Source organism: Podarcis muralis, chromosome 5 (genome assembly GCF_964188315.1).
Source record: "Podarcis muralis chromosome 5, rPodMur119.hap1.1, whole genome shotgun sequence".
Classification (NCBI taxonomy): Eukaryota; Metazoa; Chordata; class Lepidosauria; order Squamata; family Lacertidae; genus Podarcis; species Podarcis muralis.
In genome coordinates this window covers 9,279,625-9,295,481 of record NC_135659.1, presented here as the reverse complement: position 1 = coordinate 9,295,481, position 15,857 = coordinate 9,279,625, and the positions used below count along the sequence as shown (strand labels likewise).

Genomic DNA, 15,857 nt, shown 5'->3' with positions numbered 1-15,857 from the left:
ATCAGCTGAGCCCTTTAAAACATTTAAGCTCTGCCATCACAGGATAGCACCACTCTTTTTCAAGAATTGTGAAGGCGTGTCTCTGCTTTGAATGACTCTTTCCCAGCAGAAATGCCTGTGTTTGTTATTTTCACCTCTTATGCTTGTAGTCTGTGTGGTTTGTGCAGACAGCCTAATGGCATCAAGAGGATGTTTTGAGACAAACCCCACATAACTCAGCCAAAGGAAGGAAATTTGCTTCCTTTGCCTCCAACCTATTTTTTCCTCTATATCCCTAGTTGCTATAACCCAGATCAGTGCTATGCCTGCTGCTTATCCACACCTTTCCGGTGCCTTTGATGCTAAATTATTTTATAATTATCATTATTATTTATTGAATTTATATACCGCCCTATACCCGGAGGTCTCAGGGCGGTTCAAGAAGTGACCAACTGCTGCCCCACAATTTGAAGGGGGAAGAGAAATTAGCACCCACGCCCTCCCCAGCCCAGAGACGGCAGAAACACAAGTGCAGCTTAAACAATGTCAAAATATTTAATACGTGTTGCACACGCCAGAAGTTTACAATCGCCATACAAAAACACATCAACCGGAGGAAGAATATTGTACAAAGTGTCCTCAGAGGTCCTCTCTCCCCTAACCTTTATAAAACAAAGGCTGGGAGTAATCACCCCAGGGAAGCGTCGCTGGAGAGGTCTGCAAACACAGTTCCAACACACCTTCTCAGCCCTTCAAGCCTAGTGCTTTAGGGGCTTATCCTCCCCCCGAAACCCCCCCCTAATCTTACAGCAAACTTTCCAAGGGTTGCTCGGAAGAACATGCTCTGCGCGGCACGAAAACCAGGCAAGGGTATGACCTTCAGAACCGCTTTGACGGGAGGATGGATGGAGGGAAGGGAGGGCAGGAAACCGCTGAGCTGCTTCCACGCAGACTGCAAAATCACAGCCGGGGGGACGGAGGAGAAGCCATCCCTCCAGCCCCCCCCCCCACCCCGTCCAAAGTTTTAAACGCCGGATACTGCCCTGGTCCAGTCGCGCCCGCATCCCTCCGTGGGAAAAGAACGGGTGGCGCATGGAAGGAGCTTCTCCTCGAGAGCAGCCGGGCCGCTTTAAATCCGAAGCAAACCCGGATCAACGTGCAGACAACCCTCTTCCGCCCCCCCCAACCCGTGGTCCCGATAATATGCAACCGGGGGGAAATAGGCAAGTTCAGAAAGCCACGATGGCCGTGCTCCAAGGGTTGAGGTTGCGCAGCATGGACTCGTCGCAGCAGATCGGCCCCGGCTCGGCGTCCGCTGCTGCTCCGGCCGACGCCTCGTCCTTGTCGTCGTCTCCCTCGGCTTCCCTCCGCCGGCGCCGCCCGGAGCCCGAGGGCTTTTTGCCGAGCAGTCCCGAGAAGCTGGAGCCGAAGATACTGATGAGGCTGGCCACGTTGCCCGTCTCCAGGTCGCCGCCGCCGCCGTCGTGGTGCCTCGGGGTCTGCGGCTCCCGCTCCCTGCGCGGCTTCTTCAGCGGGGAGCTCCCCGACGGCGCGCCCTCGCCTCGTTGCGCAGCGGCGCCCCGCTTCCTGGGGCAGCAGGGCGGAGAGGGAGCCTCGGCCGGCTGCTTGCCGGTATCCGCCGTCGGAGAAGAGCAGCCGCAGCCGCGCCGCGCCAGCCGATTCGCTTCCCAATCCGGCGCCAGGTTCCGCGGCGACGGGGGAGCCCTGCGCTCCGAAGGCAGCGCCGCCGGCTGCAGGAAAAAGGGAGGCGAGGGAGGAAAGACGGGCAGCCTCGAAGGCGGTCCTCCTCCTCGGAGCGGATCCGCACCAGGCGCCATCGGCCCCGGAGCAGCAGCCGGGAAAGGCGCCGCCTGCGCGCCATCCAACTCGCTCAGGTAGACCTGCCGGGCGCTGCGCAAGACGAGCGAGACCAGGAGGTTCCGGTGGAGCTTGACGCCGCCGCGCTGGCCCCGCGCGCCGTACATCTTGCCCAGCGAGATGCTGACGATGCGCTGCGCCTCCAGCTTGCAATCCATGCCCGACGGGATGCCCTCGGCCCGGCGCGCAAGGCCAGGAGGGGCGGCGCTGCGAGCCGCTCGCTGCCCAAAGGGAACGCAAGCGGGAGCAAAACACACTGTCCGCGCAAAACACACTGCGCGTCTCCGTCGAAGGAGCAGCCAGCAGAACCTCAACATCCGCCGCGCTCCATCCCGCGGCCGATTGAAGGCAGCCCAGCCCGGAGCGCGCGGTTTTGAGAACGCAGCGCGTTGCGCCGGAGCCAATCAGAGCAGCGGGCGGTTGCCCGGCTCCGCCCACCCCCGTCTAGCCTCCGGCGCGCGCCCGGCTTCCTCCCTCATGCGCGCGCCCGCCCCGCGCGCTCGGCCAATGGGGAGCGTGGGAAGCGAGATTCGAATGGGTCCTTGGCCCCGCCCCTCCCGCCTGCTGAGCCCGCGCTTCAAAGAGGCGAAGCGTTCCTTGCGCGCTGGGGGCTGCAAAGAAGGGGTTGCAAGAAAGGGTTTTTTGGTGCAGATAAGCGAACCTCTCCCGATTCAGCAGCAGCGCTTGTTCCCCCGGGAAGCGTGCATGTGCAGGATCGCAGCCTTTCTGCACCCTCTTGGCGCTTCCAGATGATGCAAGCTTTTTTTATTCTTTTGATATTGCTCACTCCCTGTTTTATTCCCTCCAACATTTCTCCGATGAAAATAGGGACATCCTATTCCATACCCTCCAACATTTCTCCGATGAAAATAGGGACATCCTATTCCATACCCTCCAACATTTCTCCAATGAAAATAGGGACATCTTACTCCATACCCTCCAACATTTCTCCGATGAAAATAGGGACATCCTATTCCATACCCTCCAACATTTCTCCAAGGAAAATAGGGACATCCCATTCCATACCCTCCAACATTTCTCCAAGGAAAATAGGGACATCTTACTCCATACCCTTCAACATTTCTCCAAGGAAAATAGGGACATCCTATTCCATACCCTCCAACATTTCTCCATTGAAAATAGGGACATCTTACTCCATACCCTCCAACATTTCTCCATTGAAAATAGGGACATCCTATTCCATACCCTCCAACATTTCTCCAACGAAAATAGGGACATCCTATTCCATACCCTCCAACATTTCTCCAAGGAAAATAGGGACATCCTATTCCATACCCTCCAACATTTCTCCAAGGAAAATAGGGACATCCCATTCCATACCCTCCAACATTTCTCCAAGGAAAATAGGGACATCCCATTCCATACCCTCCAACATTTCTCCAAGGAAAATAGGGACACCCTATTCCATACCCTCCAACATTTCTCCAATGAAAACAGGGACATCCTATGGGAAAACAGGGCATTTGGGGATCAAATCAGAAACTAGGACAACTCCTGTAAATCCGGGACTGCCCCTTGGAAAATGGGGACACTTAGACGGTGGATCATCACCCTAATCTCCCCTCGTGTCAATTTTTACAGAGCAAAAAGTGGGAATTCACACAAGATGAAAACATCATTCCCCATAAGAACAGCAAATGGTTGGACTGAAGTTAAAGCTGTTATAACCCGCGTGGCATTAACTGCAATTTAGCCATTTGCTGTTTACACGGAGAACGATGCTGACTTTATGGTAAGGAATGCTGACATAACCCAAGCAAAATGCCTTGAACACAATGATGTTATTGCAGAGCTTTCAATGCGTTTTGAATTTTACAGTGCAGAATCCTAAAGTACCGGGTAAAACACAGGTCAAAGTCTCAGCGACTTCCTAGCAGAAAGCTTCTTAATACTTAGCCGATGAAAAGCAAAGCTCACACAAGTAACCTGTTTCCCCATTACAGAGGAAGTAAATAACATGCTAATTTTACCAATGCTCATGCATACTCAATGAATCAGCGCTCAATGAACTCTTCTGATATTTTGAGTACCTTGGTCCATAGAAATGCATCGCTATGTGCCACAGCAGCAATTATTGCCATAACTAGTCATAACTGCTGTAGCACTTGGTCATGTAAGCACTTCTGACAACACCTGACAGTTGTACCCCTGCAGGCTCATAACAACTGTCAAAATGTTTGCATATATGACTCTTCAGGTATACTGATTCCACACACACCCCATAATTATAGTCTTAATTTATGATGCTCCTCAACAACTATTTAGGATGAATCAGGATTAAGTGCAAACACAGAGAGCCAAAATCATTATTACAAAATCTCACTACAGCCAAAGAGAGACATGTTGCAATCGGTAATGATCAGTAATCACTTACCCCAGGCTGCAATTCCAGAGTTTTATATTGATTTTTTGCACTCCCTCTCTCTCTTTTTGGAAGGGGGGGTAGTACTAGATTCCCTTGCACACTCAGAACACAGTGTGACATTTCTGAGTAAACCTGCAATTGGACTATGCAGCTAAATAATCGGAGGTGTACAATTTGTACATTTTAGTAGATTTATTTATGAGCTGGAGCAGGCCTACCCAGCATGAGAACATGGAGAACATCAGCTGGTGGCTGTCCTTGCGTTTATTCCTTGTGAGTCCCTCAGAGCTAATTCTCAGAGAAGCGGCAACCCTAACTTTCGGCTGCATCACTTCAGACTGCAGATGAGGGCTCACACACAAAGGTTTAATATTCCTTCCAATTAAAAAGAAAATCTAGAAGACTAGGTAACAAGGAGCAAGGTACTAAGTTAGTTTTATCCCTGATATCTAGAGCTTTCGATGGGAGAACATCAGACATATGAGCCAGTCTAAAGTGACAAAGTCCAGCAACAGGTTCTGGTCCTACTCTGATTATTAGAATGCAGGCATGAAAAAGTCACGATTCTGTTTGCATTTTACAAAAAGATGTATTCTTATAAAAAAAAAAAAACTCTTTTGAAAATATCACTAGAAACGTTGCTGGATTTGCCACTTTAGCATCTGGTTTACTTGCAACCTTTAGCTAGCTAATATAAGCACAGGAATAACTGGTGACTTTGGAGGGGTATTTTTGTTAGGGGGGTTGCAAGGTGCATAAAAGGCTTGGGGCACAAGCCCATGATGCAAATTTGCATATGCTAATCTATGAGGGTTGCCATATTCCCAAAAGTGGTGTTGAGCTCCACCACCACCCCTAACATCCCGCCCCCCAAAAATCGTTTTGGGGCTTTTCTTTGATTTTAAAAAAATTAAATAGCTCAACTTGCAATATGTCCAGGTTTTCCTGGACATTTTGCCAATTCAGCAAAAATCCGGACACCATTTTTCTTAACGATTCCCAAATGTTTCCGGGAAAATCTGGACATATGGCAGCTCTAAATTTATATCTACAGGTGTGTGAGGACAAATTAAGATGGATAGTGCCTGGTGATCTCACCATACTTTGCTTTTATGGTGGTTGGACTCCCTGCAACGTAAAACATACAAATTATACAGTTGGTTTTTTAAGAGGGGGAAAGGGGCAGGTGATCTTGGGCCTGGCACAAAAGACAAGGGTCTCAAGCCCCCCCCCCCGCCCCCAGCTACCCCCTAACAGGGTCCCTGGGCTGTGGTTACTTTGGGGGGTAGATTTGGCCTTTTGATGCCATCTGGGGAAAGACAGAAGAACTAAAGAACTAACAGTGCTGTTCTATATATCAGTCCCACTGGTAGTAAGAAGCAAAGATCACCAATGTTGAAGCAATGATTCTTCAACATCAACTTCGCTGGACTGGTCATGTTGTGCCGATGCCTGATTATCGTCTTCCAAAGCAACTACTCTATTCCGAACTTAAAAATGGAAAGCGTAATGCTGGTGGTCAACAAAAGAGGTTTAAAGACTCTCTCAAAGCAAATCTTTAAAAATGTAGTATGAACACCGACAACTGGGAAACACTGGCCTGCGAGGGCTCCAATTGGAGAACAGCCTTTACCAAAGGTGTCGTGGACTTTGAAGACGCTCGAACTCAGGATGAAATGTGCTAAGAGGAAGGCATGTTTGGCAAACCCTCATCGTGATTAACTCCAGCCGAGAAACAGAGCTGTCTTTCCCATTGGGTTTACTGGTGCGTTGCGCCAGGGCGCCGGCCTCTCAGGGGCGCCCCAGCGAGTGGGGAAGCTGTGCGGCTTTGCCGGCGGTCTCCCCTTTCCCTCCTGCACACCCACCAGCTTCGCCCCATCAACCATATGGCTGGCAGGAGTGCAGCTTGCCTCCCAAGCCCCCACCGGAGGAGAGCGATCCCTGCAGAGGCTTGGGAAAAGGTCGACAACTCTGGGAAACGGGAGGTGGGGTGCTGGAGGGATCTTTGCACCACAGCGCCGGATGCTTAAGACCGCCCTGCCCAGAAACCCATGTCCCCACCATGAAAGGACATGTGGATCCAGAATTGGCCTCCACAGTCACTTACGGGTCCACTGTTCAAGGAAGACAATCTTACTCGGCTACGAGGGATCGCCAAAGAAAACTACCTGCAAAGATGGTTACAGCCTTAGCAGCTTCCTCACTGGAAATGAGATAGGAGGAGAAAACGGAAAGGGAAAGAATGGAACAGAAGCAAATTACTGTTTATGCAACAATACCCTGAACAGCAGGAAAGGTGAAGGACACTTGGGTAATGTGTCCTTCCTGTTGAAAGCCACCGGTACTATATAGAGAGATGAAAAACTATTGTTTCAGAAGGATGTGAGGATAAGGTGATTGCACCCTTAATCTGGGTCTCCTTGGCTGGACACAGGGGGGCAAAACAGTGGTCACTTTTAAGAATCCTAATTGTCTTTAGGTACATGTGTGTGTGCTTGTGTGTTCCAGAAACAGAAGAGGTCCATACGCACAACAGAGTGCAACAGGTTGTAAGAGACAGGTTCTTTGTAAAGCCCTTTAGACCCTTTGAAGAGCACACGTTCTTTAGAATACCAGTCATACCTGTTTCTTAAAGTAAAAAATTCTTCTTTCACTGGGACTTCTTTCCCTTTTCATGCAAGTAAAATTCTTGCCACTGTAGTCGCATACAGTCAAACCTCGGCTCCTGAATGCCTCCGTTTTGGAAGAAGAAGAGGAGTTTGGATTTGATATCCCTCTTTATCACTACCCTAAGGAGTCCCAAAGCGGCTAACATTCTCCTTTCCCTTCCTTCCCCACAACAAACAATCTGTGAGGCGAGTGAGGCTGAGAGACTTCAGAGAAGTGTGACTGGCCCAAGGTCACCCAGCAGCTGCATGTGGAGGAGCAGGGAATCAAACCCGGTTCACCAGATTACGAGTCCACCGCTCTTAACCACTACACCACACTGGAAAGTTTCGGCTCCTGAACGCCACAAACCCAGAAGTAAGTGTTCTGGTTTTCGAACGATTTTCGGAAGCTGAATGTCCGACACAGCTTCTGCTTGAGTGCAGGAAGCTCCTGCAACCAACTGGAAGCCATGCCTTGGTTGCTGAACATTTCAGAAGCCGAACTGGCTTCCAGAACAGATTAATTTCGACAACCGAGGTTTGACTGTACATGAATAAATTTCTATACCGTTTCGGTAGTTCTGTCCCTATAATTCCCAAAAGGAAAGCTAGTTTTGTTTTTTACAAACATTATTTTAAACATCTATTTCAATTCATTATATATCATTTCCCAGTAAGCTTTATCCATACTACACGACCACCACATATGACAAAAAGAGCCTTCTTTCTCTTTACATTTCCAGCCCTAACTCTTGGCCTTCCATTTTAAATATCCCAGCAACAGCAACGACGCTTTGCTTCTTTTCAGGATCACTGAGATGCACTGAACTGCTCCGAATGGCTGCTCTCAGATTGCTGAAAGAGGAGCAGAACGCATTGCCCTTTTAAGAAGGCAGATGTTTTGGTCCTGGTTCACCCTGTGGCTTTCTCCTTTCCTTTCCCTCCTCCAGACCCAGATGGATGTCATGATTAAATTTCAGTTGGAGTCAGTCCCATGGCTGCTTGGGAGTTCAGATCCTCTTGGGCGGCTTTGTTGTCTGTCTCAGGGAGATGCAGAGGCTGTGTGTGTGTGTGTGTGTGTGTGTGTGTGTGTGTTGGTGTGTGTTGTGGATGCCACACGAGAGCTGTGTTTCTCTTCCGCAGAGCCTGTGATTGGTTCAGAACTGGTGCTGCGGTTCCCTGCATTGATTGGTTAGATTATATTATAATCTTGGGTACTGATGCACTACATGGTCTGAGCTGTGCGGCGTTGCTTTTCTCACACTTTCAATGCCTCTGTCCTGGAGAAATGGCTTCCCCCACCCCACCCCACCCCACCCTCGCATGGCGGTGGGAGGGAGGGAGGGAGGAGTGTAACTTTATGTGCTAATCTCTCCCTTGTGATCTAACTGTTCTGGAAGGGTTTGACAAACAATTAACAATCCTCCCTCCATTGCTCAGCTGCGACAAAGGTGGTCCCCCCCTTTTTTTAAGAGGGGGGGGATTTGATTTCTTAGTGACTGCAGAGCAGGTGATGACAGAGACAGGGAAACCTTTTCGTGGAAGAAATAAATCAAATCGTAACCCCCACCTAGAAGGGAAATCGGACCACACTATAAGGAAGCGCCAAACAGGAAACAGCTTGCGGTGTGCATTCATAATTGCAGAAAAGTGTGCTCATGACAGATTGCTTGTTGTCCTAAATTTGCATTTGTCATCCATTGAAGAAGCGCGTAGTGGAGCCTTTAGGCAGTAAAATATTGTTGACTAGGAACGTGTGGCATCCACATCCAGGCTGGTCAAAACCCGCCGTGAGACTTATTCTCGCATACAGCATGCAGAATCTTGTCTAGAACCAGTGGAAACAGAATGACAGAGCGGCATTAACGATTCTCACCGACAGCATTTGCAGAGCAGTGAGGCAGGGAAACAAAGCCGCTGTCAGACAGAAGCTTGATTGTTAGAAGCCTGTGTTCAGATGCCTACTTCATCATGAAGCTCTCAGAAGACTTCTCTGCCCCCCTTCCCCCCCCTCTCTCTCCCTTCCTCTCCCTTCTCCTCTCTCTCTGCCTTGCCAACCTTGCAAATGTGTTGCAGGGGTGAAACTAGCCTTTATTTCACCCACGGTGCCCCTCTGGAGACTTAACCCAGGGCAAAAAAACCTGCCTAGCCTCGCAGCTCTGTTTGCTGTGAACATAAAAATTGATAATTTTAAAACAGGAACCAGTGTCCACATAGCCCTGCTTTAGGTGAACAAAAAAAGCTCCATTGGGATGGTACAATTTTGGTTTTTTAAAATCCTGGCAATGGGTAAATGCTCTAATATGTATTGTTGACATCTGTCTGTCTCAAGAGACAATGTCGTGCATCTCTGGGGGTGAAGCCAAACTGCTGTTTTAGCAGCACCGAGGTGACACGGGCATTGTGTATGGAGGTCATGGACTGCACAGACAACAAGACTCCCCTCTTGACCTCACTGATGTGGTCCAACTGAGGTCTAGGAGAGACTCAGAGACAGTGTGGGCTGCTGTTGCTACACTGAGTAAGCCACAAAGGTGTAGGTTGAGCCAAAGAGTTCTGGCACAGAACCCTTTGAAAAAGTCATTGTTTTAGTGGATTGCAAGTTCCCTCCCACCTGGGTTGCAGGAGCAATTGGGAGGGTGGTGGCAGCAACCATGGGAGAGTAAGACCCTCTTGGGCAGCCCTGCAAGGCTGTGGGGCAACGAAAGAGGTGTAAAAGCCTCTCTTGGGAATCTCCGTTTTGTCATAAGCCTCACTGCTGTGCTGGTAACCAAAAAACGAAGAAGGCCTTGAGGATAGCTGAGTCTGTAGGACGTAAGACTCTTAAACTCAAGGTTGTGGGTTTGAGCCCCAAGTTGGGCGAAATCTTCCTTCATTGCAAGGGGTTGGACTAGATGACCCACAGGGTCCCTTCCAAGTTTACAATTCTTTGATTCTATGAAATGCAAGGATAATGCATCTTTTGCCGGCGCTTGCACCACTTTGGGTTTTTAGCAACTAGTAAGGTAAAGGTAAAGGGACCCCTGACCATTAGGTCCAGTCGTGGCCGACTCTGGGGTTGCGGCGCTCATCTCGCTTTATTGGCCAAGGGAGCCGGCGTATAGCTTCCGGGTCATGTGGCCAGCATGACTAAACCACTTCTGGCGAACCAGAGCAGTGCATGGAAACGCCGTTTACCTCCCGCCGGAGTGGTACCTATTTATCTACTTGCACTTTGATGTGCTTTCGAACTGCTAGGTGGGCAGGAGCTGGAACCGAGCAATGGGAGCTCACCCCGTTGCGGGGATTCGAACCACCGACCTTCTGGTTGGCAAGTCCTAGGCTCTGTGGTTTAACCCACAGTGCCACCCGATTCCCTTTAGCAACTAGTATTTGGCCAATAAATATGTTGCCTTCGTTCCTGTAATCTTTTTATCGTTCTTGGTGATGTTGCTGGCAAGAGTCCTGCCCCCTCTCTCTTTTTCTGTAGCCGCTGTTGCGCATAAGGAGGGACGCAAAATGTGCACATCAAGATGTGCATGCACACAACTACAACGCAACACCCCTCCCTCTCACTAGGTAATACCAAAAAAAAAATTAGAATTAATATAGTCAAGTGTTGCCACTGGGAAACAAACTGTGAGCACACAGCAGCACTGCCTTAACGGATTAAATTGCCGTTGTGGGTGGTTGTGAATGCACGGCCACCCCCTCCTGTCAACCCCCACAACACACACACACACAGCACCCCATCTATAGAAAGTATACTTAATGAGTACCTTATGGGGCAACCTTTTGAAGGGATGGAGTCCAGCTGCGTCTCCCCTACCTCCCTCAGCATCGGGGTTTATTCAATCGCTTCCTCCTTGCATTTCCCTCTACACCAGTGCGCCATTCTGCCTTGCAACAGCAAAAATCTGCAGCACTTTTTAAATGCTGGTGGGAATAAGGCAGGTTGTCCGATAAGGAACTCCCCGAACCCCTGAAGCCGCAATAAACATTTTGGCACATACAGAGGAGCATTTAAAAATAGATTTTTTTAAACCGTAAGTAGGGCAGAATCGGGAAATGGAAGGTACCGTTCAACAGAGTAACAAGGCAAGGTGAAATATTTGCCGTGATGCTCGAACTTTTCACTTTCCCCTTCTAAGGCAAGGGAAATATTTGCTGCCTGAGGCAAGGTTGCAGAAAGGAGGCGCAGCCCCGGGGCTCTGTGCAAAAAACTAAAGCCAAGAAGCTTTCTTAAGCTGATAGAAGTCACCGCTTTGCAGAAAGCACCCGAGCAGAGACCTTTTAACAAGCACCTTCAGCTGCTCAGATTTGATTGTGGAAACGGGTTTGGGGGTCCCAAGGTGTCTGTGCAGATTAAAGGATCCCCTCCGCAAAAAAAGGTTGACAACAAAGTCCTTCCTCTAACAAGCCCTCTGCAAGGGAAGCAGCTTTTCGGAACAAGATCAGAGGTGCCGGTGGGATGAGACAGAAAGGACTGCTTCTGGCGGCTGGCTCGGCCGTGGACCTGGGCCTGCGTCTACTTTCCCTGTGATCGGATACCTGGCGCTATAGCTCTGCGCCTTCACGGCCCTCTAACTCCCTCGAGAGCATGTCACAATAATGAGCAGAATCTTAAAGCGTAGGAGACTGCCTTTGAAATATTCAGTGCGGCTCCAATTCGTATGTATGTTTGTTTCTGAAGTGCAGAGAGGGAAGGAGGCAGACAGTTCCCACTCTTCCTCCACCGCTGCCCCCACTTCCCTCTGCCTTCTTTCAAAGACGGGCCTTGGCGATGCTTTCAGCTTCTAATAATCCAGCGCTGGATGACAATGGAACACCTGAGGGAGATGACAGCCGACCAAGCCTTGGGAGTTCCACTTCAGTTCACAGTGAAAGCAAATAGGTCAGGCAAACCCCCAAACAAAGGCAGCCGGAGCTGCAGGAGGGTCCATGCAAAATGGTGCAAGGGCCCCGGCGGTCTTGCTGCTTTAACAGAACAAAAAATGGGAAGCACAAAGGGGCAGGTTTTGTTTTTCTTCCACAAAAAGCAGTGGAAGTGTGGTTGACTCTCCAAAGTGAGACCAACCTATGTATCTTGTGTTTGGGGCAGGGGTTACTTTGCATTAAGAGGAGAGAGAGAGAGAGAGAGAGAGAGAGAGAGAGAGAGAGTACCTGGGAGTTTCTACTACACTGAGTTAGTTAGAAATCGTTGTGCAGCCTTGGTACCGCACAAATTGCTCTCTGGGGAACTGGATGCAGGGGTAGGACGAGTTACAACCGAAGCTAAAGGAGCACATTTGCCTCCAGTCTGCTTGTATACAGTGGTACCTCGGGTTAAGTACTTAATTCGTTCCGGAGGTCTGTTCTTAACCTGAAACTGTTCTTAACCTGAAGCACCACTTTAGCTAATGGGGCCTCCCGCTGCCGCTGCACGATTTCTGTTCTCATCCTGAAGCAAAGTTCTTAACCCGAGGTACTATTTCTGGGTTAGTGGAGTCTGTAACCTGAAGCGTATGTAACCTGAAGCGTATGTAACCCGAGGTACCACTTGTATTTATAAATATCATTGCAAAGGCACACAGCATCAGTCTCTCTCAACAAAGGAAACAAAACCAATGAGGCCCTCAATGTTGTTGTTGTTGTTGTTGTTGTTGTTGTTTTGTATACCCCACCCATCTGGCTGGGTTTCCCCAGCAACTCTGGGCAGCTTACAGCACATAAAAAATGGTAAAACATTCAACATAAAAAAATTCCCAATAAAGGGTTGCCTTCAGATGCCTTCTAAAAGTCAGAAAGTTGTTTATTTTCTTGACATCGGATGGGAGGGCGTTCCACAGGGCAGGTGCCACTACCAAGAAGGCTGTCTGCCTGGTTCCCTGTAACTTTGTTTCTCACAGTGAGGGAACTGCCAGAAGGCCCTCGGAGCTGGACCTCAGTGTCCGGTCTGAATGATGGGGGTGGAAATGCTCCTTCAGGTACACTGGGCTGAGGCCGTTTAGGCTTTAAAGGTCAGCACCTGAGGTTGGCAGGGTTCAATTCTGTCCCCCATGCTGTTTAACATCTACATGAAACTGCTGATTGAGGTCACCTCAAATGTGGTCAGCAATATGCTGATGACACACAGCTCTCCTTCTTTACATCTGCCGGTGAGGCAGTGGATATGCTGAACCGATGTCTTGTTTTCGTAATGGACTGGATGAGAGCCAACAAACCGAAGCTCAGTCCAGATAAGATGGAGGCACTGTTAGTGGGAGATTCGCTAGACCGGATGGATAGGAAGTTTGTGTGCCCTTGACGGGGTTACACTCCAGGTACACAGCTTATGTATACTCCTGGAACCAATGTTCACATGAGGCTTGAGTGCCTGCCATCAGTTTGGGCTGGTGGCTCAGCTACACCCCTATCTGGACAGGGATAGCCTAACGTCTGTTGTCTATGCTCTGGTAACTTCTAGGTTAGATTACTGCAATGCACTATATGTGAGGCTGCCTTTAAGATGGTTTGGAAACTGTTGCTGGTGCAGAATTCAGTGGCACGGTTCTCCACCAGGTCAAGACAGTCTGAGCACAAACGCTTCTGGAGTTTATTGCTGCAACTCCCATGTCTGTGCTGGCAGGGGCCAATGTGAGTTGTAGTGGGCACCAGGTTGAGCAGCAGGTTGGTGAAGACTGGTGTGGGGCCCAGGTGCGCTGGGTTCTGCTCCATGTTGTGGGTTCCTGGTGCCCATGTGATGATACACACATTGTACGTATGATGTCACACAGCATGTTGCGTCGCCTGCATGATGTCACACAGCGCGGCGAGGCCCGCCGGACCCTCCTGCAGCTGCAATGAGCCCTTTCGGGCCTCGGCACACTATGGGACGTCAGGCGCATGCCACGTGGGGTCACCCAGCTGGGCACCCACAGTAAAAATTTTGTTGGTTCGTCAGCACCCAGGTCCTCCCAGAAATGGCGCCTATGGTGGGGCCACTCTTGTAGCTCACATTGGGGTCATAGCTGTCAAACGTCCCTTATTTGGCGGGAAAGTCCCTTATCCCAGCGCCGTGTCCCGCTGCTGTCCCTTATTGATGATGTCCGTTAAATTTCCCGGGTCTCAAAGGAAGCAGCTCCTCTCCCTCCCTCCCTGCTAGTCAGGGAGGAGGGAGGCTCCAACTGTGTTGTTTGGCTGCGTTGCTCACCCAATAAGGAGTCTAAGAATGACTGGGGGGATGGAGCTTGCATGCTTTGTGCCAATGAAATCGGCCGCGTTGCCTGGGGACTTGCCTTTGCTCAGCGCTTCCCAGCGGAGAGGTGACGGTGATTTTCCTTGCTGCATCCCCTTTGCTGGGTTGCTGCGCTGTGGGAACCACCACTTGAGGCTTCGTTTGGCTGCTGGCTGGGCTTTCTGCCTTTGGCTCGGAGGGGCTCAGAAGTTGAACCTACCTGTGCTCTGAAAATCCCTTATTTTGGCTGCTGATCCCTTATTTTTGAGGCTGCTGGTCCCTTATTTTCAAATCTGCAAGTTGACAGCTATGGTTGGGGTCCCTCAAACACACCAGTGGATTGGATCATTTTGTGTTTGTAGTCCAGAGAGTTTTGTAATGTTTACCTTAAATAGCTGAAATATTTGTGTAAGCCCTGCCTCCAGCCTTCTGCTCCACAAGGCTAAAAACTAGCTATCTTTCCACACTAGCTGAGGTACGGGGGCCACTCCCCCTCCCCCCGTCAGTGCATTTAACGGCTACATGCCAAGGAAATACTCAGGGGGCAAAGCATTCCCTTCCACATGCATTTGCAGTGTGGGGTACAAGGGAACTTTCAGGTGGTGAGTTCAAATAGTGATGAATTAACAAACAACGGTTAGAAAGGAGGACGAGTCCTGCCAGGAAAAGGGGAGAGGGAGCAATCCTGATTGGATAACCGATACTGTGTCATACCAATGGGTCCAACTCAAGCCATCACTCAGCCAGTTTTATCTCTCATTATGGCGGTCGAACAAGCGCAGCCTGCACGGAAAATGCAACTGCCACTCCAAAGAAGAGTAATAAATCATGTTGCAGTCACTTTGGGGCAGGCTTGTCAAGCCTGCAGAACTGTGAACAAATTAGCCTGTACTTGATTCAAATTAATGTATCATTTTCAGGAGCTAACATAAACCATCCCTTCCACTCTCTGTACCTGAGCAATATCCATTTTCATATTCTATTTAAATTAGCACTAGGTATGAAGGAGATTAGTGATGTATGGAATGTATGTATGCCTGGATTAGTGATGTATGGAAGTGAGAGCTGGACCATAAAAAAGGCTGATCGCCAAAGAATTGATGCTTTTGAATTCTGGTGCTGGAGGAGACTCTTGAGAGTCCCATGGACTGCAAGGAGATCAAACCTCTCCATTCTGAAGGAAATCAGCCCTGAGTGCTCACTGGAAGGACAGATCCTGAAGCTGAGGCTCCAATACTTTGGCCACCTCATGAGAAGAGAAGACTCCCTGGAAAAGACCCTGATGCTGGGAAAGATGGAGGGCACAAGAAGAAGGGGATGACAGAGGACGAGATGGTGGGACGGTGTTATTGAAGCTACCAGCATGAGTTTGACCAAACTGCGGGAGGCAGTGGAAGACAGGAGTGCCTGGCGTGCTCTGGTCCGTGGGGTCACGAAGAGTCGGACACGACTAAACGACTAAACAACAACAACAAGCAGGTTCACGGGGACCTGCTGCTTTGCAAAGGATGCTCTGGCCGAGGCACCGAGGACCACAAGCCCCGCCCCTCCCCTCACTCGCCTTCGCCCCGCCCGTTTCAGAAAGGGGCGGGCCTTCCTTCGGCTCCCTCTTCACGTGACTCGAGGCCTCCGCCTTCCTTCCTCCAATGGGGAACCTTCCCTTCTCTCCGGCCGCGGCCCCGTGCTTGGGCAAAGAGAGGGCGGGGAGTCACGTGAGCAGAGGGAGCCTATAGCCGAGCGGGCTGGCCTCCGCTGGGCGGGAAAGAAGGGAGGCGGTGGGGGAGGGGCAGAG

General features: G+C 50.0%; 1 protein-coding gene across 1 annotated transcript; it reads right to left on the bottom strand.

The window, feature by feature from the left end:
• Window positions 1-515: 515 nt before the first annotated feature.
• IER5 (immediate early response 5) lies at window positions 516-2,217 on the bottom strand. Its single transcript, XM_028732426.2, has one exon. It carries the CDS (start codon window positions 2,172-2,174, stop codon window positions 1,209-1,211), a length of 966 nt encoding a protein of 321 aa, XP_028588259.2. The 5' UTR covers window positions 2,175-2,217; the 3' UTR covers window positions 516-1,208.
• Window positions 2,218-15,857: the final 13,640 nt, after the last annotated feature.

Coding starts and splice junctions, on each gene's coding strand:
- IER5 (XM_028732426.2), bottom strand. CDS start 2,174: ATGTTGAGGTTCTGCTGGCTGCTCCTTCGACGGAGACGCGCAGTGTGT.